This window comes from Megascapheus bottae, chromosome 2, assembly GCF_031878675.1.
Source record: "Megascapheus bottae isolate mThoBot1 chromosome 2, mThoBot2.hap1, whole genome shotgun sequence".
Classification (NCBI taxonomy): Eukaryota; Metazoa; Chordata; class Mammalia; order Rodentia; family Geomyidae; genus Megascapheus; species Megascapheus bottae.
In genome coordinates this window covers 53,619,202-53,644,528 of record NC_143510.1, presented here as the reverse complement: position 1 = coordinate 53,644,528, position 25,327 = coordinate 53,619,202, and the positions used below count along the sequence as shown (strand labels likewise).

The window sequence follows — 25,327 nt, the reverse complement described above, 5'->3', positions numbered from 1 at the left end:
ACTGAGCTGACCGTGGGGAGCTATACAAAATAAATTCACTGTGCCAATGCTGTATTGTCCAGACATGTTAAGCAGCTCCTGTCCAGTGCTGCTAAAGAAATCACTCTACCTACAAGATATACCTTCTAGGGATTCTCAAAGCCTTTCCTATTCTTTCCAGCCTGTCAGAACAGGGCCATTATTAAGGCCTACAGACTTAGGCTCATTATGCACCCATTAAAAAGAGGACAGTAGATGAAAATGACATCTGATGTGCTAGCATTGTCTTGGAAATCTCTTGGGCCTGGCTAACTATGTCTCTAGCCGTGTTCCCCTAACAGCTTATCGGACCCAACTTCTAATGTAATCCTTTATTTTTCCCAAATACATGAGATACTATACGTGAGACATGGCTTTCCTCCAGGATCTCAGTCATGTTACAGCCCAGAGTAGAGGAAGCCAACCTTTGCCTTCTCAGTTCTTATATTGTGGCATCCATGGTAGGTGGGGTAATCTAGGAGTGAAGGTGATTTAAGAAGAATAAACCATCCTGCCTGCAAGGATTAGCAATTCTTAAGGGGAAGGAAACATTATTTACAATTTAAAAAAAAAAAACTTGCTATAGAAGATAGCTATAACCTGTCTGTTTAACTTTCCTAAAATGGTTAAACCCTTCTTTCCCAGGAGTTACAGTCTGTTTTCTTTTGTCAGTCATGGGGCTTGAACTCGGCCCAGATGCTGTCCCTGAGCTCTTTTGCTCAAGGCTAGTGCTCTACCACTTTGAGCCACAGCACCACTTCTGGTCTTCTGGTGGTTAATTGGAGATAAGAGTCATGAGCTTTCCTGCCTGGGCTGGCTTTGAACTGAGATAGTCAGATCTTACCCTCCTAAGAAGCCAGGATCATAGGTATTGAGCCACCAGTAACCTGGTTACAACCTGTCTTCTTGTAACCCTTTACCCTGAGGACAAGATTTCAGAGAAAGGGAAAGGATGCCTCTAAGGACTGTGGAATGGACCAAAGCAGCACTACATACAGGATAGTACTTAACGACACATGAAACAGCTGTATGGCTGGCTGATGGGATCTCTGAGAATAAAAGGCCTTTCCTTACTAGTTCCTAGCCCCAAGTCTGAGGAATAGATCAGTGCTTGAGGGCATGTGAACACTGGACCACTAGAAGACAGTGACTGAGAAGATAAGTCCAGTTTCTAAAACAGGTTTGTAGATTTAGGGGGAGAAAATCAGTTTAGAATTCTTCATGTTCAGACATTTAAGAGTACAGCAAGGACAAACTATAGCTCAGTGGTAGAGCATTTGGGTAGCATGTATGAAGCCCTAGGTTTAATCCTGTTTCGTGAAGAACAGAGAAAAGAAAAAATGTGATTCCTGACTTTAGCCAGAAAAGATCTTCTCACCCAAGATGAAGAATCAGGAAAGAACAGCCCTGGGGGATGGGAGGATTTAGGGTCCTGCCCTGCCCCAGACTCCCCGTGTCTAATTACTCCCTGTCAGCTGTGCTGCTCAGCTGTCTACTTTCCTCCAGCCCTGTCATTTCAGCTCTGCCACCAAGGTGAGAGGCTAGAGAGCCTACAAATACTATCTGGTTAGCTGGTGTCAGTGCGGAGGGTACTGGGGGTCTAAGCCCCCAAGGAAGAAGACCAGCTCTCCCCCAGCACCACCATCAAGGCCCTTGGGGATCATTATCCCCCCCCAGACTGTGGACTGACTTAGGGAATCCCAAACGTAAGTTGCCTCTTCATCTTTCTATTTCCAGGGTTGCTCATCCCAGTTCCCCCAGTCTGTAGTCTGTTCAGCTTCTTCATTTCATTCTCTGTGAGTAGTTTGGGTTTTAGATATGAAATTATTATTTTCCTCCTTTAGAAATGAAGGTGGGGGTGGGGCTTAAGGAATGGAGTAGTAAGAGAAGGAAAGGATCGTATTACTCTGAAAACTTAAAATAGCTGAGGCCTGAAGCAGGCTGGGATAGAACTAGGCACAAGGCCCTAAAGCTCTGGTAAGAATAAATGTCTCAAGCCATCCCTCCTTGCTTGCACATGAGGAGGGGATGTGGGAAGGGGTGTGTGGTCCTGTCTACTGGCTATAAGTTCCTGTAGAAAGATCCCAATCAGGCAGTCCTGAGCACTATGTTAGAACTGTAAATTCTGGGGCTGCCCCTCAGGGTAGAAGGATGGATTATCTGAGGAACTGGGAGTTCTTCAGACTGTTGGCTTTTTCTCTGGCTCTTTCTGTTCATAAGCCTGACCCAAAGGCTTTCTGTTTAACCAAATTCCTCCCAATACCTCCCCTCCAAGAATCGCCCTACTTCAAGACAGGAATAAATGAGGGGAGAGTGGCAGTCAAGGATTAGATTCCATAGTGGGGTCTAACCTCTTGCAGGATGACAGAAAAGGAGGTGCTGGAGTCTCCTAAGCCCCCCTTCCCAGCAGAGACATCGCAAAGTGGGGTGAGTTTGGATCTCTTGCTTCTGTGTTGGGGGGCTAGGAAGCCATTTAGTCTGAAGAAAACTGCTTGAACTGATCCCACTTGTGTGTGATGCTTTTGTCAGTAGGCTAGCCAGTACCTGCATCCCCAGTTCTCTAATCTCCAGACACACTGCTTGCCTCACACTAGAAAAGTAGATTGACAGTCATCTTAACATGGGTTTCCTTCACTCCTTCCCTTCCACAGCTACAGCGGCTGAAGCAGTTATTCAGGAAGGGGTCTCCAGAGCCAAAGGAGATGGAGCTCCCCCCAGAGCCTCAGGCCAATGGGGAGGCAGTGGGAGCTGGGGGTGGGCCAATCTACTACATCTATGAGGAAGAGGAGGAAGAAGAGGAGGAGGAGGAGCCACCTCCAGAACCTCCTAAGCTTGTCAATGACAAGCCCCACAAATTCAAAGATCACTTCTTCAAGAAACCAAAGTTCTGTGATGTCTGTGCCCGGATGATTGTGCGTGAGTCATGAGGGGAGTGAAGAGTGTGAGGTGAAAGTAGGCCTTGGGGGAGAGGGTTTAAGAGAGGATTGATTGTTACGGATAGACTGTGGCAAGATTAAGCTTACAAAAACATTACTACAGATGGAGAGTGTAAGGTCCTAGAAGAGGGGAGCTCAGGGCCATAGTAGCTGCAGTGGTACAAAGGGAAGGAAGAACCTGGAACCTTACCCAAATGTTCTCCTCCTCCAAGTCAATAACAAATTTGGGCTCCGCTGTAAGAACTGCAAAACCAACATCCATGAACATTGTCAGTCCTACGTGGAGATGCAGAGGTGCTTTGGCAAAATCGTGAGTATGCTCTGTGGAGCAAGAAAATAGAAGGGAAGACATCCATGGTGCTGGCTATCCTCTCCCTTGCTGATCCCTCAAGAAATCCCATATAATTTCCTTGCCCTTTTCCCCCTCAGCCTATCATATTCTAGCAAAAGGATGAGCACTCAATGGGGGAAGCAGGGTTCTGGGCCCCAGCTTGCTATTTTTAATGGTCACTCCTTCATCCCATCCTACAGCCACCTGGTTTCCGAAGGGCCTATAGTTCCCCACTCTACAGCAACCAGCAGTATGCTTGTAAGTGCTCCACATATGACCTAAGGGAGTGGGCAGGCCTCTGAGTTGATTTCACACCACCTGTAGCTTTGGAAGCCAACATCTGAAACAGAAATGTTCTGTTTCCCATAGCTTTATCCTTAAAGCCTAATATTTTTTAAGCAATTAGGGTACAATCAATAGTTCTCTGATTTATAGCTGAAGAAAAGATTTAGCTAGAACTACATAAATACAGCAAGCATGAGGTAGAACCAAGATTGAGACCTTAATCTACTAGCTTTCAAATATGTGTTTCCATATACAAAAGTTTTTCTAATTCTCAAGGCTAGCACTCTGCCACTTGAACCACAGCACCACTTTCGGCTTTTTCTGTGTATGTGGCACCGAGGAATTGAACCCAGATCTTTGTACATGCTAGGCAAGCACTCTACCACTAGGTCAAACTCCTGGCCACCTCAGGCATTTTTGTAATTGTTATTCCCAGATACGTACTAGCTTTCTTTGTAGGGCTGATGAATACTGACAAAGCACAGAGACAAAAAGTGGAAGCAGGAAGGAGGGGCATTCCACACAAAACAGAAACTTTGGTGATAGCCAGAACCTAACTGTAACTCTATACTGAACTTTGACATCATAGACCCTTTCAAACGTTTATGTCTTTTGAGCATTTATTTTATTTTATTTTATTCTGTGCCTATCCTAGGGCTTGAACTCAAATCTGCGTGTTGTTCTGAGCTTTTGTGCTCCAGGCTAATGCTCTACTTGAGCCACAATTCCATTTCTGGCTTTTTGTTAGTTAATTGGGGAGAAGAGTCTCAAGGACTTTGCTGTTGGGCTGGCTTGAATCATATTCCACCAATCCCAACCTTCAAAGTAGCTAGGATTCTGGGTATGAACCCTTAGTGCCCATCCTGAATTTGTATGCTTGTTTTTTTAAATACAAATAAAATTTGCCTTTTAGGAAAAAAAAAGTTTTTCTAAGTAAGAAATTACAATCATGTCAGACTTAAGGCTAGACCAAAAAACAAGTTCTAATTTGGCAATTTTTTTTTTTTTTTTTTTTTTGCCAGTCCTGGGCTTGAGCTCAGGGCCTGAGCACTGTCCTTGGACTTTCTCAAGGCCAGAGCTCTACCACTTGAGCCTCAGCACCACTTCTGGCTTTTTTCTCTGTATGTGGTACTGAGGAATCAAACCCGGGTCTTGGTGCATGCTAGGCAAGCACTCTTCCACTAGGCCAAACTCCCGGCCCTAAATTTGGCAATTTTTAAAAGTACTCCCTTATGGATGGGAGTTTGGCCTAGTGTTAGAGTGCTTGCCTAGCATACACAAAGACCAGGGTTCAATTCCTAGGTACCATATACATAAAAAGTACTCAGCAGGGCACACTGGTTGCTTATGCTTGTAATTCTAGCTACTCGGGAGCCTGAAATCTGAGGATCACGGTTCAAAGCTGGCCTGATCAGGGAAGTTTGTGAGACTCCTATTAACCACCTACTGTGGCTCAAACTGGTAGAACACCAGCCTTAAGCAAAACTGCCAAGGACTGTACCCAGGCCCTGAGTTCAAATCCCATGACCAAAAAAGTTGACAAGCTGTTCAGTATTTACTTGAAGGACAGGCAGAACACTTGAGGCACCTAAATGAGAAAGAACATCCTGGTGATAGCCCCTCCCCCCAACATGCATGTGCCACTCAGCAAAACAAAAGTAGTTAAATATCGTTCTCTTTTTGAGAATAGGGATTTCAAGCAGGTCCCAATTCCCAAGAAACTTACCAGGGTCATCTTCCAACACCATATACTGGTCTGCCTGGAAGGAGTTATGAAGAGTATTTTTCTTCATCAGATCACGTTTCCAATAATGTTTTTAGAGCCCTTTATAGATCACTGACCTAGATACAGCCAGCTGATCCTTCCTATCTCTTCCCCTACTTCTACCTCCACCACACACATGCACGCACACACACACACATATATAATATATATGTATTATGTATGTATATATACAATTCCCATGGGTAGCTTCTGAGTTCCACCTCTTCCTTATTTAGAGGTCTCTCCTTCAAACCTTTCTCTGCCTCCCCAATAATGTTTTCTCTCTCCTCCACTCCACTAGCCTCTACCAATCGCAATGACCCTGTGTTTGAAACGCTGCGCACTGGCGTGATCATGGCAAACAAGGAAAGGAAGAAGGGACAGGCAGATAAGAAAAATGTGAGCACCATATATCCCCATGGACACCCCAGAAACTCATGGGGCAAGTCATCCCCTCCCCTGGGTATAGAAATTATGGATCTTCCCCTGAAATGGCATAGAACCCCCCAAAATATACCTGCACATGCAATTTTTGAGTGTGTTTTGAGCCCGCCTCAGGTGAAGAACCGTGCTGTAATGCTGGGAAGTTTAGCCTTAAATGCACAGAACCTGGGTTTGATCCCCACCACACACATACATACACACACACACATACACAAAACTCCCATAGAGTGCATTTTTTCCAACTCCCTTCTGAAAGTGTCAGATTAAATACTACAGAAAGCTAGACCCCAGGCATTTGGCATTGCTGGATGACAGACAAGAACTGTGCTTTTGGATTTAGGGGACAGAATATATCATGACATGCCAAGTAATCAGAGAATTCTGGAACCATGCAAGCTCCATGATCATCTGACTCATTCATCTTACAAAGGGTAAAATAGAGACACAAGGCTACCTGCCAAGAATAACCTCATTTGCTTTTATAATAAAATCACTAGGTTGATAATGCCACAGACTTGTGTTCTGTTCAGCATCTTTCTAGACAACCAGGATATAATATCAATGATGGTTGCAGTTAGCTGGATTCCTGAAGTTAACTGAATTTCAGTATCCAAAGAGTCCTGGTCCTTTAGGAGTACCCAACTAAATGGAGATTTCTGGTGCCTTCTAACATGAATTGGTTTATGCTCCTAAATCTATGGCCTCTTTTCTACTGATACAAATAGATATACAAATGACATAGTTTGATAGAAAGCTAGGAAGGAAAACTTGTACATTGAATGATATTATATTTAAAAGTTATAGATGCTAGACACTGGTGGCTCATGTATGTAATCCTAACTACTCAGGAAGCTGAGATCTGAGTGTCATGGTTTGAGGTGGACAAATCTAAGAAATTCTTATCTTCAATTAATAAGCAAAAAATGGCAGAGTAGCTCAGGTGGTAGAGTTGCCAGCTTTGAGAAAAAATATTAAGAGTGTGAGACCCTGAATTCAAGCCCTGGTACCACAAAATATATAAATGAGCATTAAATAAATAAACTTACATCCCAGAAGGAAGAGCCAAAGCTAATAATTTGATGAGGCTGTTTTTGTTTTGGGACAGAGTTTTACCATATGGTCAGTCTACCTGACTGAGTGCTATGATTACAGGCATGTGCCACTATGCTCCAATTTAATAGCTTGAAATTTCATAAGGAAACATTTATCTCTTCTTGGGTCAAAATAAAATCAACTGCCTCATCTGAAATATATGACCTCAAACTAGTTAATATGGAAGACTGGCACAGATAAGAGATTTCTATGGAGTGAAGTTACAAGACACCAGCAATGTAATTTGGCCCTTTCTGGAAAGACTAGCATACTCAGATTCTATTCTCTGGGGTGGGGGGAACACTTTTCTTACACACTGGATTATTTTTAAGGGAAGACAGTATAATGAAGTGCTTAGAATCTGGATCATGGAGTGATAGGAAAGAACTGAAAAATGAAAGGACAAGTCAGGTGTCCTCAGATATTTATGTGTTGGTTCCATATTTGTAGCTCCAGAGGGCAAATCAGGACCAATAAATAACTAAAGATTGCAGGGAATTGCCCAAAAAAGTGCATGGAGTTACTTTATAAGGTAGTAGATTCCTTGTCATTAGCCACAATCAAGCTCAATGTACAGTGACCTACCTGGCAGCATATTTTAGAGGAGGTCTCTGAATTAGGTAGGTGGTTGGACTAGATATTTCCTTTAAACATCTTTCTAGCCCTGAGGTCCTAGCATTCTGAAGTTCCCTAGCCCAAGTAGCCGTAGCAAGCATAGGTTCCTAAGACATCTCCTTAACTTTGTTGCTGTCTCTAGCCTCTAGCAGCCATGATGGAAGAGGAACCAGAGCCCTCCAGGCCAGAGGAAAGCAAACCTCAGGATGGTGAGTGAAAACCATCTCTGTTGGCAAAGATGAGTTAGGATCAGGGATTCAGCTGTGCCATAGGGTGGTGGACAAGATTTGAATATAAAAAACACCTTATAGGTTGGGAGTTTGGCCTAGTGGTAGAGTGCTTGCCTAGCATGCACGAAGACCCGGTTTGATTCCTCAGTACCACATACATAGAAAAAAGCCAGAAGTGGTGCTGAGGCTCAAGTGGTAGAGCTCTAGCCTTAAGAAAAATCCAAGGACAGTGCTCAGTTCCTGAGTTCAAGCCCAGGACTGGCAAAAAAAAATTAAAAACATCTAATAGAGCTGGATGGCAGTGGCTCACACATATAATCTTAGCTACCGAGGAGGCTGGGATCTTGAGGATTGTGGTTTACAGAAAAGTCTGTGAGCTCTAATTTACCACCAAAATGCCAGACTGGGAGTGTAAGTGGTTGAGTGCCAGTCATGAGCAAGCAAGCCAAACATGTTTGGGTGAAAACCTCAGAGAGAGAGAGAGAGAGAGAGAGAGAGAGAGAGAGAGAGAGAGAGGAGAGAGAGAGAGAGGGAGGGAGAGAGCGAGCGTGCGAGTGCCTTCCAATACAGGGTAAGGCTGCCTTCCAGGAGATGGAGACAATTTGTTGGTGTTTCCCAGGAAACAGCCCTGAAGGGGACAAGAAGGCTGAGAAGAAGACACCTGATGACAAAGTAAGAATCTTTCCTCCCTTCAAGGACCCTGGTCTTTCCCCCAACTTAAGTTTGACATCACTCCTGGCCTCAATAGAAGTTCCCATCACTCTCCACCACCCACCCTTCATATTAACTGCACCCATTCAACACAGTAAACTCTCAACTCCAGGACCTAGAATAAAGTTGAAATACATGCATGAAGTCCTGGGTTCAATTCCTTGGTACCACATACTCAGAAAAAGCCAGAAGTGGGGCTGTGGCTCAAGTGGCAGAGCACTAGCTTTGAGCCAAAAAAAAGTGTCCAAGAACAGTGCTCAGGCCCCTGAATTCAAGCCCTAAGACTGGCAAAAAAAAAAAAAAAGTTGAAACACATTGTGTCTGGAGAATGCCCCTCAAGGTGGAGTAGAAGAGCCTTGAGACTCATCACCCTTTTTCACCCCTTAGCACAAACAGCCTGGCTTCCAGCAGTCTCATTACTTTGTGGCTCTCTATCGGTTCAAAGCCCTGGAAAAGGACGACCTGGATTTCCCGTGAGACTCCTTCTGAGGAGAAATGGGGAGCAATGAAGAGGGGGGAAGCTAGACTCCCTATGGGGAAGGAAATGGGAGAAGGGACTCTGAGCTTCCCACCCATTGGGGCTGCGGCTGGGGCTGGGACATAGCCAGGGACTGGTTTATGAAGCCTCTAAATCTCAAAGATCCTTTTCTTCCTATTCCAGGCCAGGAGAGAAAATTACGGTCATTGATGACTCCAATGAGGAGTGGTGGCGAGTAAGAGAAATTGCTGGGGCTAGCTAGGGTGGGATATAGGTTTAGGCCTAGAATCTTGAGTTTTTTTTAAAAAATCAGTTCAACCTATTACCTTCTGTAGGGCAAAATCGGAGAGAAAGTTGGATTTTTCCCTCCAAATTTCATCATTCGGGTCCGGGCTGGAGAACGTGTGCACCGGGTAACAAGGTCCTTCGTGGGGAACCGTGAGATCGGGCAGATCACTCTCAAGAAGGACCAGGTGGCTCCCGTGCCCTAACCCAATCTCAAGCTTGAATGCTTCTCAACTGGCCACACTGAGAGTAGGCCAAGAACCCATCCCAGGTTCGCCTGCTCTCATCTGCTTTTTTTCCCTTGATTCCTCTCTTTCCACTACCTAGATCGTGGTGCAGAAAGGGGACGAAGCTGGGGGCTACGTCAAAGTCTACACCGGCCGCAAGGTGGGGCTGTTCCCCGCAGACTTCCTGGAGGAGATTTAGGTGTGCGGGCACCTGCTGTCGGGGGACACCTCCGTTCTGGGCGGGCCCAGTGGAGGTTGGGGAGAAGAAGAGGGACGAAAGCAACTGGACTGCGAGTGGGGAGGGTTGGGAAGGCGAGCCAACCAAGATGAGGCTTCTGGGAAAGGGACTGGTTCCCGCCTCCCTCCCGGACCTGGGGCCTCGATATTTGTTGCTATTTGTTGCCAGGAGCAGCCTGTACCCCGCAAGCCCTTCAAGGCCATCTAGCCTAAGAGAGCTGGGGGGTTGGGGGATGGGGAGTGGGGTGGGGGTGGGAGGTGTCTCCACTAGGAGGAGCCGAGGAGGGAATCGCGGGGACTAAATGTCAAATGTTGCCCATTTATTAAAGTTTTGACCAAAGTTAGAAAAGTTTGTTCTTTAGGGACAAGAAGTCCTGTAGTGGTATGTGGGGGGGGGGACCTCACCAGTGTTTCCACCGCACTGTTATCGGGTAAGCACTTGGGCTGGGGCTGGTGGGAGGTTGGCAGTCGGATACCCCAGGCTAGGCCTGTGAAGGGGGTATCGACCTACAGCCACCGCCGGACCTACAGAGAGCCCCAGCTGCTGAGAGCCGAGTCTGCCGGCTGGGAAGGTCTCTATGTAGCTCTGGACGATTCCGCGGCGGGCGGCCCCTCGCATTTTCGAACCTGGCTCAGCGCCCAGCCAGGCCGCCAGGGGGCGATGCAAGATCTCTGTTGGAGAGTGAGAGATGGGGAGGGGCTGGGGGTGGCTAGGGGGAGAGAATCAGAGACACCAAGCCCAAGACCCTAGGCCTGGGAGGGGGTGGGGTGCGTGCCGTCTCCATGGCAACATTTTCTCGAGTCCTCGGGGAACCGAGCTAGCGAGGCCGGGGGGCCTCACCCCTCCCGCGCGGCCCCTGCCCCAGCCCTTTCCGACAGGTACAGAGGAGCGAGAGAGGACGTGGGGCAGACAGCTCACCGCTCTCACCGAGACCGCCCCCTGCGGCGCGCCGTATGCAAATGGTGTTATTTGCATATGCAAATATGCAAATAAGCCGGCCCTGGTCAGGGCGGCAGGTGGCGAGGAGCGGGAAGGTGTGGGGAAGAGAGCAGAAGGAGACCTGGACCTGGGGACATGGGAGCGGATCAGTGAGAGGCAGTCTAGGGTGGTCGCTGGAGTGGGGCAGATGGGAGGGTCCTGAGCTTGTTGGTGGGTGGGGGAGGGTCAGCCTGGCCAGCCAGAAGCTGCTCTCGTCTGCCCGTTGTCTGCCAGAACTGAGGTTGGCATCGCCTAGCAAGGTTGGCAGCGGGAGCCCGGGCACCATCTGCTGCTGGCAGGGGGGAGGGCAGGGGCTCAGCTGGGCTGGGGAAGAGGAGGGCCCGGGACGCCCCCCCCCCACTTCCATCCAGAAGGCTAAGGTGTGGTGGGGGTAGGGAAATACACAAGACTGCAGTTTGGTTTCTTGTTCCCTTTGCCCTTGGCTCTTCTGGACCCCCGGGGTGCGGGGTCATACAGGAAGACTCGTGCAGCCCCCTTTATCACGGCTGGGATGGAATGGGAACGGATCGTAGGCACACACGCTCCAATCACACACAAGTCAACCTTTTGCCCCCATCTCTCTCCGGGATTTCGCTACCAGAGCGAAAGGCGGAACAGCCAGGGCTTAGATCGCCCGGATTCATCCAGCAGTCGGAGGGACTCAACACCCGAGCCCCGAGATCGTCGAGAGCCCCCCTCAATGCTGAAGCAAAACCAATTTACTGGCTCATTGGGCGGCGATGCTGGCGTGGGGGTGTCGAAGAGCAGGGAGAGCGGCTGTTCTCCCCTACACTCGCGGGGCGCCTCCCCTCCCTCGCCTTACCGAGCCGGCAGCTGTCCCTAATTAGAGCGGCGGTTTAATTGGATTTATCAGCAGTTAATAGGAAATTAAGCAAAGGGCCCGAGAGAAGGGGGGCGGGAGGAATGGAAAGTCGGGTTGTGCTGAGCTCCTAGGAGAGGAGCTGGGGTACCAGGGCTGGTGAAACGCTTCGCCAGGGTCAGCAATAAGCCCTAAGGCCACGCCCTTCCCCTTACACTCTCCCTGCGGTTGAGCCCTGGCCAGTGGGCCCAGGAGCAAGTCGGGGGAGAGGGCAACGACCCTGTTGGAGCTCCCAGCGCCATCCACCCTCCCAAGCAGCCGCCTGGGTGATGGATGATGATGCTGCATGCTGCAAAGGTCAGAAGTCTGGGCCAAGGAGCAGACTGAATTGAAAATAGGAGGAAGGCCTAGAAGTACTAGAGTCCAGGACACAACTTACGTCCCAACCCCTCTCCACTGCCCACTCCGTGTGTTTGTGCCAGAGACAGACAGGGACAGAGAGATTGGGGGGGGGGGGCTTGTATTCAGAGCCTCTCAGTCTTCCTTAGCTTTTTCACTCAAAGCTGACACTCCACCACTTGAGCCACACTTCCACTCCCATGCTACTTTTTTTTTTTTTTTTGCCAGTCCTGGCCTTGACCTCAGGGCCTGAGCACTGTCCTTGACTTTTTCAAGGCTAAAGCTCTACCACTTGAGCCTCAGCACCACTTCTGGCTTTTTTCTGTGTATGTGGTACTGAAAAATGGAACTCGGGTCTTCTTCATGTATGCTAGGCAAGCATCTACCACTAGGCCAAACTCCTGGCCTGAGTTTTGTTTTGTTTTGTTTGGTTTTTTGTTTTATTTTGTTGTTGTTGTTGTTTAATGGTCCTTGAAGTCAGAACTGGAGATCATGGGAGATGAGATAGAATAGTGACCCTCTCTCAGCCTTGTTGGGGATCCTAGGAATCTCCTAGTACTGCTGCCAGTGTTACCCATGGTATCTCCCAATCCCCCCAATCAGTTGCTCAAGTTGGGAGCAGCAAGCCTTCTATTGTGCAGGGATGTGCTATGTATCCCTGTACTGTTATTGTACAGAGCTGGCTTAAGGTCTGCACCACCTGCAGCCCTGAGGGCGGAGGGAAGGTAGCTTGCTGGCAGTCAAGCCTGGCCCACTGTCCTCTGAGTCTACAGCCCCAGGCGCCTCCCATCACCACTACCTCATTATACAGCTAGGCTAAGATGGACTAACAAAGTCTGCTCTGGGGGGCCCTGGTGACCTCTCTGCCCCACTCCATAGCACAGAGCACAGATGGCGGATCCTGCATGTGCATGGTTCTGAATGTGTAAGGTCCTGAGTGGGTGTGGTAGTGCAGGGTTTCCCTTTCTCTTTATCCCTGCTAATTATGAGCACCTATACCCCTAGTGTGTGTGGAGTATGTGTGTCTGCATCCTGTAAATGTGTCTGAACCCCAGGTGTTGGAGCATATCTCAATTATGTGCACAGGCCACGAATGTGTATTGTTAGGTCTATCCACCTCCCGCTCATGATTTTTATCTGTTTAAGCCCCAGGGTGTGGAGGTGTCTGGGTGCCTGTTCATATGTGCTCTGGCGTGTCTACGTGTGTGTGCCTCTTTACGCCTGGGTGTGCCCCCAGCTCCCCCGTCCCTCCCCCCCTGCGTGCTTCTGTGCCTCCAAGACTGTGAGCAAAAAATCAGAAAGAGCAACTTGTGAGTGCTGCTCTGGCGTCTTCTGCTGCAGGTGTGTGTGTGTGTGTGTGTGTGTGTGTGTGTGTGTGTGTGTGTGTGTGTGTGTGTCGGTGACAGTGCGTGGGCGTGTGCCTGGGTGTGAGCCGCGACAGCGTGTACCCGAATGACAGTGTGAGGCACGCGCACGTGTGCGCGCACTCGCGCACCCGAAACCGTCTGATTAAGTCTCCCGCCCCCTCTCCTTCCTCTCCCTATTTCTATTCCTCTCTCCTCTCCCGGCCGGCTCAGCTCCGCCGTCCGCATCATCTCCATCCATTATTGAAGAAACAGCCGCGTCCGCTCCAATCACATCAACACCCCCGCCCCCTCCCGGGTCTGCTCGCCCCGTGGCCCCTCCGGGCGCTCGGGAAGGGAGATGCCTAGGCGCAGCTGAGCGCTGGGCGGGAGCGGGCTCCTGACCTCGTGCCCCGGGCTGGGCCAGGCACTAGGACGCCGGGGTCCCTTGCGGAGACCGCTTTGCATAAACAGATGGCGCGGGCGTCTTTGTCTCGCTCGGCTCGGCTAGGCTCGCTCGCTCGCTCGCTGCCCGGCTTCTAGCTCCGCTTCTGTCTGGCTGATGCAATCATGATCATTCAGAGCCTCGGGACCCAGCGCCCTTAATAGTGGCAGAAGGGAGTCAGGAGCCCTGAGACTCCTGAACAGATGCTGGGCACTGTGGCTTCCTTTCGGGGAACCCCCTCCAGGCCCCATGGCTGCAGAGGGAAGCCAGAAGTGAAGCTGAGGTTACAGGAAGGTGGAGGTGATCAGGACTTGGACCCTGAGCGGTGCACCGAGGTGTCCCGGGCTCTCTCACTAGACTGCTGAGCAGCCCCCTCTCCCCCTCCAGGGCCAGCAAGCCAGATCATGGAATTACAGCTGAAGAATGGGGACAAAGGAGAATGGGGAGACTCGCCCTTTGCAAAGACAGAGAGAGGGAAGGAGAGACAGACAAGAGGAACAGATGCAGAACAAAGCCAGCCAGAAGATGAGGAAACGAAAAAACACACATACACAGAGATACAGAGCTTAGAAAGACAGACAGCCTGATGAAAAAGGCAAAAAAAAAAAAAAAAAAAGAAGGGCAATTGGGGGCTTAGGGCAGGCCAAGTCAGAGATGGAGCTCAGTGTAGCGAAAGGCGCCAGCCTAGACCTGGGGTGCTGCTGGAGCGGGCAAAGCAGCACCTTCCGTTTCCGCTCTCTGCTCTCGGCCCCCACCCCTCACCCCGAGAGTGGAAAGCTGAGGGACCCACTGCTTTGGGGGAATGACCTGTACACTTCCAGGCACGGATTTACCAGCGCGAGCGCTGGCGGCGCCAGCAGGCACTTTCCCACAGGGGGAGCCCGAGGCCTCCCCCCACCCCCAGCCTGAGAGCCGCTAGGCCTCTAGGGGGCGCCCGCACCCACAGCCTCCCACCCTCCCACCCACCCCACTCCCCCGCCCGCCCCTTCCTGGTTCCGGAGAGCCCAGCTGCATTTGACTTGCTGCGCCGCCAGCTCGCGGATTAGAATCCGGATGAGGTTTGGTGTTGAAGAGTTTAGTCCCAGCGGTACTAACCGGGTTTCGCCTAATCCTCGGCTAAAGAGAGGGAAGAGGGACCGCTAAGGCCCCCGGCTCTCGGCTGGGCCAACCTGGCCTGAGTTACTGGGAACGTGCGGGAGGAAGGGGGTGGAGAGGGATCTGGAATCCACGCTCCGCCCCAGCTCTGTCCCTGCGACCACAGTCCATCCAGAGGTGGAAAGGAGCAGGACCTCGGAATAGGCTCACAATCACGGAGACTAGGAGCAGGTGTGCAGGGTCAAGGAATCAAGATCAGTAATGCAATCGTGAGGCTTGGAGAGGCCCCAAAGGCAGGAGGGACAGGCCGAGGCTCTGGGTGGCGAGTTAGGCCCAGGTCACCAGAACGCAGAAGGAAAGGCGCGCGGGGACGGACGGGGAGGGGGCAGGGGCCCAAGAGCAAAGGGACACCGAGCAAGACGGCCCTTCCGACGTCCTGTCTCCCCAGCTGTACACAGAGCGCCAGATGTGCAATCCAGCTGGGCGGCCGCTGGAGCTCCAGCTTCTAGATTGCTTTTTTTTTTTTAAGTCCCGGAGACTTGGAGAGCTGACACCTCCTCCCTAGCCAAGCCCTGAAGGTGCCGACGCTGGGGTGGAGGGGGGAGATGGGGGCGCAGCTCAGCCTGAGGCTCTGACATCCATCAGCCCCCCCTCCCCTCCCCATCCCACGTTGCAGCGAGTCTCTGTCTCTTTGTTCTCGCCGTGTCTCTGACACTTTATCTCATTATCCGCCGGAGGGAGGCGGAGAGCCCGGGACCCTGCAGCCTAATTACAGCGGCGCTTGTCAGCACCAGGGGCGGGGGAGGTATCCGTTTGCGAAAAAGGGAGTGGGTTCTCAGGAAGTGTCCTATCCTAGCCAATACCCCGAGGGGCCCAACGGGCGTGGGGTGCACAACTCTCATCCGATCCCCCCCCCTCCGCCACCGCCACCATGGACAGGCTCTAGAAGGCTCAAGAAGCCTTCTAGAATCAACAGGATTCGGCTGCAGAGGCGGGCAGGGAGGTGGAGGTTAGCCATGAGAGTGGTAAGGAAGCAGATGATGCTTCTATGTCCCCAAACTCCAATTCCCCCGGAATTGGACGGAAGCGGGGAGCCACCCCTCCAACCCCCCCCCCCCAAGCAGCACAGCAGACACCTGAATTGGCAGGGAAAAGAGACAATCTTTATGCTTCATAGTTCAGTCTCGCTCTTTCTTACTTCACCATCGTTTCTATCTTTGTTTCACTCCCTTCACTTCCTTTACTCCTAGGATTCAGGTAGGGGGGATGGGGGACTCCACCTTCAATTCTAGCCCGGATCCCCAAAGCAATCAAGTGTCTCAAATCCTTAAATGCTTCAACTGATGTCTAATATCCTAAACTGGGACTCACATCTCCAGCCCCCAGCTACTATTCCAGGCCAACCACAGGTCTAGAAATGTCCGTGTTAGGCTAGGTGGTGGAAGGGGCAGAGCCAGGGGCTTCAGAATCTGCTTACTCCTGGGAGGTCCCACAGGAAGTGCTTCAGATGCCCTCACCAGTCCCTTACCCCTCCTGGTCCCACATCATAAGAGTCTGAACTGTCTGGGAGTGGTGCCTGCTTGCCTGTCCCACATCTGGCTCCTCCTTCTATCCATTTCTAGATGACTGTGAGGTGTCTCCTTCAGACGTGCTCCCAGTATGATCGTTTTCCATGGGATCCAGAGCCTGCCTCAGAAGGGGGCTAAGGAACATAAGCTTCTTGGCTCCCTAGTCCCCTTCCTGCTTTGGACCTAGAATTGTGGGAGGAAGCAAACTGGGTCGGGTGGGGGTGGGTCTGGAGGAGCTGGGCTGGGCTGGGCTGGGCAGGGCTGGGCTAGGCTGACCCCTCCCCGGTGGGGGGCGGGACCCCAGGAGAAGGGATAGAGAAGAGCCACAGAAGAGGGTTACACACTGGAAAGGCAAGATGGCAGGAACCAGTTTAGGGGCTCGCTTATACCGGCAGATCAAAAGACATCCAGCGGTGAGTTCAATCCTGATTCTAACTCTTCTCTTGCTATCCCACATCTCAAATTCCCAAGAGTCCTACCTCTTGCTCAGGTCCCCCAGCATTCCTCCTCACCCAGCACCTTCATCCTTGCTATATATCCCTGTTCCAGGAATGTAGGGGACAGTATTGCCATTGGGAAAAGGAGATAATTCAGCTAAGTGTAGTTGTAGATTCTAGGATACCTCTCACAGACGGGAGGGAGGCATTAGACCTGGGGTGGGGAAAGGATGGGCAGAAAAACTTGAAATGGCAAGTGGGTACTGCAAGGAGGGTACTGACCCTTCAACATGCCCTCGGTCTTCCCTGCAGCTCATCCCGATGATCAGCTTCATTGGCCTGGGCATGGGCAGTGCTGCACTCTACTTGCTTCGACTCGCCCTGCGCAGTCCAGACGTCTGGTAAAGACTGGGCTTGGGTGGGTGCCTTAGCAAGGGTCCTCATACTCTATGTCTCCTCCTACTGTACCATCTGGCCTGTTGAGTCTGGAGCTGGTTCTTGAGCTGGGAAACCCACTTCCTCTCCAGCCCACCTGGCCCATTCCTTGGTGGCTTGATGGGTTCAGGGCTAGGAATCCCTGTAGCTCCCAGCCTGGTTGCCATAGCGACACTGCTCTACAGGCTGCCTCGGGCTTTTGGGTACCTCTAGGTGCACCCAGAAGCAGCCTGGGGTGCAGGGGCTACAAAGAGGGCCTTGGGTGGCACTGAGACTTCTTGCTGGAAGCAGCAGGGATGGGGGCGGGGGATCTGGTAAGCAACAGGCACACCTACAAGCCTACCACTTTACTTGAATTTGAACCAGCAACCTTTCCCTCAGATCTCTGCTAATCCTACAACTCACTGAGGGGTTAATTTAGGGTGTCAAGGAACGGGTGAGAGTCCCCAGGCAAGGCTGTCATTCTGTCATTAGGCCCCATGCTGACAGTGATGACAAGCTTCTTGTCTTGCTTGTCAGCTCCAGTTAACATGCCCCCTCCTCTGTGGTCTCTAGGATATGGGCCCTCTGGCATAAGAGACCAGGGGTGGGGGTGGGAGGCAGTGCTAGGGTGCGAAGCAGAGACCCTGGCTGGACCTCAGAGCTCATAGTCTTGGCTCCCTGAAAGAAGACACTAATCCTCCCCTCCCCTCTGCAGCTGGGACCGAAAGAACAACCCAGAACCCTGGAATCGCTTGAGCCCCAATGATCAATACAAGGTACCAGCTGGTGGGTCTAGGGTGTTACCCATCCACTCACCTCCTGATCCCTGCATCTGCCCCTGCCCACCTGTAATGAAAGCAAAGGAGGCATGGGCCCTCCTGCAAACCTCCTCTCCCTCTTAGTTCCTCGCAGTTTCTACTGACTATAAGAAGCTGAAGAAGGACCGGCCAGACTTCTAAGCCAGGCTGGGCTGTTCCATGTAAACCACCAACTCAGTTGTTATTCCCTTCTCTGCCTGGACCCCAGGGCATCAATCCAGCCACCCTGCCCAGCTAGCTTCTGCTTACATAGGCTGGATTCCCACGAGGAGAGGAGGCAGCTCCACCCCCACCCTTCTCCCTTGCTCTCAACGGAAGCACCTCTGACCTGTGGCTGAGTCCCATGTGGGGGAAGGGAAGGGTAGTCAAGACAGACAGCAGCTAAGACAGAACCAACAGGCTCAAGCCAGCCCCTTCTGCCTTCCTACCAGAACTTGGAGGGTGTGGCACAGGGATACGTGTTGAGCGTGACCAACGTGTGCCAACAACAAACGGGGCCTCAGAGTGCCAAGAGACGTGGCAGGCATCACGTTAGCCGAGCTCTGAAAACTGCCTAGGGGTGGTGCTGCCTAGGCTCAACTGGGCTCACCCTGGCAGCCCAGTCTGCCCAGGATGGGCACCTCTGCCATACACCCTCCCCTGTCCTAGCCGGCTACTGCCTGCCAATGACACCTCCCGCCTCACACCTGGGCTACTCCCTACCCCTCCCCTCCCTTGCTCCCCATATGTCCCTGGGGATCAAACAGAAGCAGCCGTGGGCAAAATACAATTTCATTTAACAAATTGAATTTGCTGCGCCTGCTAATCACGTCTGGTGTCGGCTCTGATCAGAGACAGAGAGAGGCGGCTGCAGCCCCGGGGGTCCTTGTGGTTGTGGAGAAATACACACACACACACACACACACACACACACACACACACACACTCTGAGGGAGTCAAATCACTAGCTAGCCCATGGGACCCCTCCCACAGCAATAGAAACAGGAGGGCAGGTTAGCATTTTATTAGATAAAACCAGTCAGGAGGGGGCCTCCCCCCTCCCCCTGCCCCGCCCCATTCTCCAGCTCAGCAGGGTAACTCTTCCTTCTGGAGAATAAGAGTATCTAAAACTGAGAAAATGGTAGAAGGATAGGGCAGAAAGCTAATGTCCTTTTAAAGTCCAGTTACAAAACAAAACTCAGCTGCAAATTCCAGGAAGAGAGCTGTACCCAGCTGTAAGTGAGAGATCTTCAACCTTCCCCACCAAAACCCAGAAAGGTAAGTGGTGTCCCGTGCCCTGGCCCAGGTAGGCAGGAAGGAAATTTACTTCCCATCTGTGGCCCTTGGTTCTGCTGTGCTTTCAGTGCTCATCAAAACCAGGCATGGGGAAAGCCCTAGAAAACTGCTCCACTTGTTGCCTGAGCTTGGCCAGACGCTGACTTGTTTCTGGGTCCTTGAGCAGGAAAGATTTGAAATCCTGGAGCTTGGCTAAAAAGGGGTGAGGAAGGAAAGAAAAATAAGAACTAGTCAGAACTCCAGGCAGATCACCCAGGGATCACCCACGACAGGGAGTGAACAGAGGCTGGAGAGCGGCTGGAGAGGTCTTCCTGACTCACTCACCAGTCTTGCCCTTCACCTCCAAGCCAATCTTAACCCCTTCATCGATAAAATCCACAACTCTCCGAAAATCATCCTCACGGAACTGCCGAGAAGTCAAGGCTGGGGCCCCTATGGCAGAGGCAAAGGACAGGATTAGCATGGCTAAGGTCATGGAGCAGCCACAGTGGGGGAACCACCTCCAACCCGGGTCTTACCAAGCCTCAGGCCCCCAGGGGTAATGGCACTCCGGTCTCCAGGACATGTGTTCTTGTTGGCAGTGATGGATATAAGCTCCAGTACCCGCTCAGCGCGTGCTCCATCTAAACCCTTGGGCCGAAGGTCTACCAGCACTAGGTGGTTGTCAGTGCCACCTAATTGGGGGGGGGGGAGGGTTAGTAAAGAGGGAATAATGGGCCTGAACCTCTGCCCAAGTCTGCAGAAGTCACTGCCCACCCCGGCTCACCAGACACCAATGAGTAGCCTCGCTTTAGCAGGGCATCGGCCATGGCCCGAGCATTCTTTAACACCTGCAGGGAGTACTCCCGGAACATAGGGGTGCAGACCTGGAGATGAGACAGCAGCATTGGCAATTCCCAGCCTGGTGTAAGCCCTGCCTGATCTCAACTGTCCCCCCACACCGTTTATGGTTCCACCATCCCAGCCTTGATACTTCCTATTCACTTTCCTTCAATCAACCTTAGTTCACCAGACAGAAAGCCACTGGGCCAGGCTGGGCACCGGTGGCTCACTCCAGTAATCCTAATCACACAACAAACTGAAATGTAAAGACTGTGATTCAAAGCCAGCCTGGGCAGGAAAATCCATGAGACTTATCTCCAGTGAACCACCAAAAAGCCACAAGTAGTGCTGTGGCTCAAGTAGTAGAGCACTAGCTTTAGCAATTATAGTGCCTAGTCCCTGAGTTTTAAAGCCCCAGGACAGGAAAGGAGAGGGGGGGGGAGAGAAAGAGAGAGGGAGGGAGGAAGGGAGGGAGGGATGGACAGAGGGAGGGAGAGGGAGAGGGACAGAAAGAGAGAGTAGGGCACAAGCAAGTCAGCTGGAACAATGCCCCAGCCCCTCCACAAAGGGCAAACTCTCCAACCTGCTTAAGGGCCACAGCTACTGCGGCAATGGCATGGTTGTGGGGTCCCCCCTGCAGGGATGGGAACACAGCAAAGTTGATCCGGTCCTCAAATGTGTAAGGAATCTCCTGGCCAGTCTTGGGGTCCACAGTCTGTACCCCCTTCCGATAAAAGATGAGTCCTGACCTGTGTGGAAGGTGGGTAGTCAGAATCTAAGCTAAAAATACAAGAACAGCTGGGTGCAGTGGCTCACACCTGTAATCCTAGCTACTCAGAGGCTGAGATTTGAGAATCAAGGTTCAAAGCCTGCCAGGGCACAAAAGGACCTGAGACTCTTATCTCCAATTAATCACTAGAAAATGGGAAATGGGGCTGTGTCTCAAGGGTAGAGCAGTAGCCTTGAGCTGAAGAGCTCAGGGACGGTGCCCAAGCCTAGTTCAAGCCCCATGACCCACACAAAAAAAACTAAGACCAGGGATACGAACCCAGGAAGATTGGTGGCTTGAGCCCTCAAGAGTTCTCAGGGTACTTCAGTTGTGTCTGATGCACTGGATTCTAGACCCTCACTCCACTCATCCCCTGCCAAGGGGATGTTATCATGGGCAAGAGAAAGGGAACTGTCACAGTCTAAGCAGAAGCTGCTTGTCTACACTGGGAATGAATTTCTCTCCCATCTACTCCATGCTCCAGGACTTGGATATGAAAGCAGAGAATGGCAGGGGAGGCCTGACCTCAGGGGAGCCTTACCTGGCCCCTCGAAGAGTCTTGTGAGTGGTGGTGGTGACAATGTCTGCATATTTGAAAGGTGAGGGGATCACCTTGGCAGCCACGAGGCCACTGATGTGGGCCATGTCTGCCAGGAGGTATGCCTTGACCTCATCACAAACCTGGATGATACAGAGGCCTCAACTAAGGAAAACCCAGGCGTGCATAACCCAAAGCTGCCCTCCTCCGCAGCCGCCCCCACACCCCAGGAGAGTCCAGGACTTTGGTCTCCCACTGACCTCTCTCATTCTGGCGTAGTCAATGAGGCGAGCATAGGCACTGGTACCAGCTATAATAAGCCGAGGCCGGAAAAGCCGAGCAGTCAACGCCAGCTGGTCATAGTCAATGAGGCCAGTCTGGGGCTGGGCAAACAGACAAACAGCTAAAGCGCTAAGATGGCAGAAAGGCAGTCCTCCATGACCCTGAGGGTTATTCAGGAAAAGAGCACTCTGAACTCCCCAGGTCCAAGAGCACTTACATTGAGCTTATAGGCCATCGACTCGAAGAAGATGGATGTGATAGAGACCCGCTTGACATCAGACATATATCCATGGGTGAGGCTATGAGGTGAGAAGAAGGCCACAGAGTGAAATAACCCCACAATGACTTCCTGCCCAGCTCCACAGGCCTCTGTCCCCTAGAACCTTGGCCCTAGTTTGCTCCCTCTCACTGCTTTCTTCATTCTGTGGTGGCACTGATATGACTTCGGTCACATCCCCTACTGTGCATGGTCCACCTGCGTGGCAGGGACATGGCAGGTACCCAATAACTCCTTTCTCATGTCACTACTGCCCAGCACACCCAGCCCCCATCCCATGCATACTCACTGGCCCCCGTCGGGCAGGTCCAGCCCCATAATCCGGTCATGGGGCCGCAGAAGGGCTGTATAGGCAGCTAGATTGGCAGGGGACCCTGAATAGGGCTGCACATTCACTCCCCATTGAGCAGGATCCAAGTCAAAGGCTTCCAAGGCCCGGCGCTGGCACAACAGTTCGATTTTATCCACTACCTCTGCACCTCCATAGTATCTGCCATGGAGAAGAGCACATAAAGGCACAAAGGAAGGGTTCCCCACCAGCCGCACAGGAGTGGGAAGGCCACTGCTCCATGAACACTGGTATGGTACAGGAAGCTACCACCGCTGGGAACACCATCCCAGATGTTGCCCTCCAGCCCTCTGGTCTGGCCCTCACCTCTTGCCAGGATAACCCTCCGAGTACTTGTTGTTCAGACAGGACCCCAGGGCCTCCAGCACAGCTCGGCTGCAGAAGTTCTGGGGTGGTGGGGGGGCAATGTCAGAAGGCATTGGGTCCCCTCTCCTGGACCCCCACAGCCCCACCCTTCCAGAGCTCACAGGCTGCAGTGGGGGGAAGTCAAGCTGCACAGAAAGCCCTGCTTCCTCTGTGCTCCTTGCCAGGTGTGGGGCAAGGCCAGAGATGGCATTCTCAGAAACTCAGTTGCCATGTTGGGAGTTCCTAGAAATGCCACCTGTGCACTAAGACCTGTGTGTCCAGGCTCCTCTTTGTTCTTGGGAGGGAGGGAGAGAAGGAGGGAGGGAAGAGATGAGATTTTAGGGACCCTGGAAGCTCCCTATCCCCATAAGCTGAAGTGGTCCTGCCTTCACTTCACAGGACAGCACAATAGTACAATCAAGGGGCATAGGCCCTGCAGGAAAGCCTTGAATGTGACAGGGAAATGTGGAGAAATATCACATGACTTCTTATTTCCTGTAACTCATGCTGGCCCACCCCTTGCCCCAGTTCTCACCTCTGAAGCAATGAGCTCCAGGCCACGACACTGCCTGTCCTTTTCACTCTGCAGCAGCTCCCACATCTCAGGATCACTGTCTGCCAGACTCTCCTGGCCTGTCCAACCTCCAGTTGTTTCCCCAGTCTGATTGTGGGCTGCTTCCATGTGTTGAGCCCGAGTTGTCATCCTTGCCAGCTGACCACATCTCTGCAAAGGCTAGGAGGGGGCAGAAAAGGCCAAAGTCAAACAGAAATTGTCCAGAGAAAGTCTCCCAATTACTCTCAGCCATGCTTATGGACAGGGAGGGCCCTCTGGCCTGTCTGGTCAGCATCTCTGGTCAGCCTATTGCAGTTACCACCACCCCACCTCCACCTTTCAAAGGCAGTGCTAAGGCCAAGGTTGAGATCAATGTCCAAGGGGTAAGTTCTGAATTGCTCCACTCACCTGGCCTCAGAATGGACTCTGCCTCACCCCCCTCAGGCTTGTCTTCCAGAAGCCCCACATCTCCCAAATTCAGGAGAGACGCTGAGATTCCAGACCTGCCCCACCCCAGCCCCAACAAAAATGACTCTGTAAAGTGCCTTCATAAATAGCTAGACCAGGAGAAAGTTAACAGGGATTGTGGCCATAAGCCATAGAGTCAGTCAGTGTCTACAGTACAGGAGATGGAAGGGAAGATCTTCAGCAGTCCCCAGGAAGGTGGTGTCCGGGACAGGGAGGGGGAGGGCAGGAAAGCCAAAACCTACATCCTGTACACCCCTCCCCCTCATCACCCCGCCACCCTTTCCACCTTTCAGCCCACACTGCCACAGGACCCCTGTCTGAGCAAAGTAGTATGAGGCTTCGTTGCATCATCTGCATGTCTCAGTGCAGGCGGGAAAAACTCGACTTGTGAGTGGAAGCCGGGAAGCCGGCTCCTTCTCCACGACCTGCCCAACACAGGGTCCAGTTGGCATCTGGCGCGGTCCTCTCCCCTAATGCCACGTGAAATGGGCGGTCACGAGGCTCTGGGGAGACTGATGGCCAGTGCTAGGGGCCCCAGTTCACCCCCCCACGTGCACCCAGGAGTCTGGGGGATCCCCTAGTGACCCATCAGCATCCTGAGCACCAGAGCACGTGCAGAGAAAGGCGGAGGGGAGAGACCCAGAGTTTGTAAATGGGAATAAAAGATAGGAAGAGGAAGTTCCACTGGTCATCCAGCCTCCGGAACTCCATTCTTACCCGAGCGGCCCAAAGCAAAGAGAAGGGCAGCATCGCTACCCGAGGTCCCAAGAGATCCAGACACCAACTCTGGAGCAGAGTAGCAACGGGACGGAAGAGCACCGATCCTAGACCGCATGCGCGAGAAGAACGCCACGAGACGCTCCGGACTAGAGGAGGGACCTGCGCATGCGCAATGGGGAGACAACGTCTCCTGGGAATGGTAGTTTTCTTCTTCCGCCTCATTGCTCCATCTGTAGCCACGGGCTTAGAGAGCCTTTGAAAGAAAGGAGACCTGGGACTCCTGTATCTCTTTACTATCCTGAAGCTTTTCAGGTTTTCTTTTCCCTGTGAGTTGTCTCCAGACAAGCGTGTATTGAGCACCTATAGACTATCTAGTATTATTAGGTTCTCTGGGAGATCCAGAGATTCTCATGCAAGATGGAAGTTTATGGCCGGACGCGGGGTGCTCCTGTAATCCTAGCTACTCAGGAGGCTGAGATCTGAGGATCAAGGTCCAAAGCCAGCCCCGGCTCAAAAATACGTGAGACTCTTATCTCCAGTTAACCACTAGAAAACGGGAAGTGAGGCTAGGCTCAAGGATAGGGAAGTAGCCTTGAACTGAAGAGCTCAGGGACAACGCCCAGCCCTGGGGTAAGGAGGTAGCGTGAGCTGAGGAGCTCAGGGACAGCGCCCAGGCCCAGAGTTCAAGACCCATGACCCACAAAAAAGAAAAAAAAAAAAAAAGACAGAAGGCCCGTGGCTCAAGTCTGTAATTCTAGCTACTCAGTAGGCTGAGATCTAGAAGATCATTGTTTCAAGCCAGCCCACACAGAAAAATCTCCTAATCTACAGCCAGGCACCGTGGCTCACACCTGAGATCTGAGGATCCTGGTTCAAAGCTAGCCAGAGCACAAAAGGAACTGAGACTCCTATATCCAATTAACCTCTAGAAAACGGAAAGTGGGGCTTGGCTTA

General features: G+C 51.7%; 3 protein-coding genes across 4 annotated transcripts; 2 read left to right on the top strand and 1 right to left on the bottom strand.

Moving 5' to 3' along the window:
• The first annotated feature begins 1,563 nt into the window (after positions 1-1,563).
• On the top strand, positions 1,564-9,844 carry Stac3 (SH3 and cysteine rich domain 3). Of its 2 annotated transcripts, XM_090356822.1 has the most exons (12): positions 1,564-1,814; positions 2,379-2,445; positions 2,670-2,934; positions 3,167-3,264; positions 3,486-3,543; positions 5,637-5,734; positions 7,629-7,695; positions 8,336-8,388; positions 8,815-8,900; positions 9,089-9,140; positions 9,241-9,378; positions 9,518-9,844. In XM_090356822.1, exons 2-12 carry the CDS (start codon positions 2,380-2,382, stop codon positions 9,614-9,616), a joined length of 1,080 nt encoding a protein of 359 aa, XP_090212948.1. In that variant the 5' UTR covers positions 1,564-1,814; position 2,379; the 3' UTR covers positions 9,617-9,844. The 2 variants fall into 2 exon arrangements, with proteins under 2 accessions (XP_090212948.1, XP_090212958.1); XM_090356832.1 differs by lacking the exon at positions 2,670-2,934 and having other exon boundaries at positions 1,798-1,814.
• A 6,737-nt stretch (positions 9,845-16,581) lies between these two features.
• Positions 16,582-18,763, top strand: Coxfa4l2 (cytochrome c oxidase hypoxia associated subunit FA4L2). Its single transcript, XM_090356811.1, has 4 exons — positions 16,582-16,716; positions 17,053-17,141; positions 17,873-17,933; positions 18,060-18,763. Exons 1-4 carry the CDS (start codon positions 16,660-16,662, stop codon positions 18,114-18,116), a joined length of 264 nt encoding a protein of 87 aa, XP_090212937.1. The 5' UTR covers positions 16,582-16,659; the 3' UTR covers positions 18,117-18,763.
• Positions 18,764-18,998: 235 nt separating this feature from the next.
• Shmt2 (serine hydroxymethyltransferase 2) lies at positions 18,999-24,480 on the bottom strand. The gene is made up of 12 exons (XM_090327506.1): positions 24,371-24,480; positions 23,168-23,365; positions 22,594-22,673; positions 22,228-22,428; positions 21,879-21,960; positions 21,640-21,762; positions 21,383-21,522; positions 20,656-20,821; positions 20,017-20,116; positions 19,769-19,924; positions 19,575-19,682; positions 18,999-19,442 (listed from the first exon to the last, which is right to left on the bottom strand). Exons 1-12 carry the CDS (start codon positions 24,401-24,403, stop codon positions 19,315-19,317), a joined length of 1,515 nt encoding a protein of 504 aa, XP_090183632.1. The 5' UTR covers positions 24,404-24,480; the 3' UTR covers positions 18,999-19,314.
• Between the last annotated feature and the right edge of the window lie 847 nt (positions 24,481-25,327).

Coding starts and splice junctions, on each gene's coding strand:
- Shmt2 (XM_090327506.1), bottom strand. CDS start 24,403: ATGCTGCCCTTCTCTTTGCTTTGGGCCGCTCGG. Junction 22,674..23,167: donor TGGAGCTCATTGCTTCAGAG/GTGAGAACTGGG, acceptor CCACCACCCCAG/AACTTCTGCAGCCGAGCTGT. Junction 21,961..22,227: donor GACCTGCCCGACGGGGGCCA/GTGAGTATGCAT, acceptor CTCACCTCATAG/CCTCACCCATGGATATATGT.
- Coxfa4l2 (XM_090356811.1), top strand. CDS start 16,660: ATGGCAGGAACCAGTTTAGGGGCTCGCTTATACCGGCAGATCAAAAGA. Junction 16,717..17,052: donor AGATCAAAAGACATCCAGCG/GTGAGTTCAATC, acceptor TCTTCCCTGCAG/CTCATCCCGATGATCAGCTT. Junction 17,142..17,872: donor CTGCGCAGTCCAGACGTCTG/GTAAAGACTGGG, acceptor TCCCCTCTGCAG/CTGGGACCGAAAGAACAACC.
- Stac3 (XM_090356822.1), top strand. CDS start 2,380: ATGACAGAAAAGGAGGTGCTGGAGTCTCCTAAGCCCCCCTTCCCAGCA. Junction 2,446..2,669: donor CAGAGACATCGCAAAGTGGG/GTGAGTTTGGAT, acceptor TCCCTTCCACAG/CTACAGCGGCTGAAGCAGTT. Junction 8,389..8,814: donor AGAAGACACCTGATGACAAA/GTAAGAATCTTT, acceptor TTCACCCCTTAG/CACAAACAGCCTGGCTTCCA.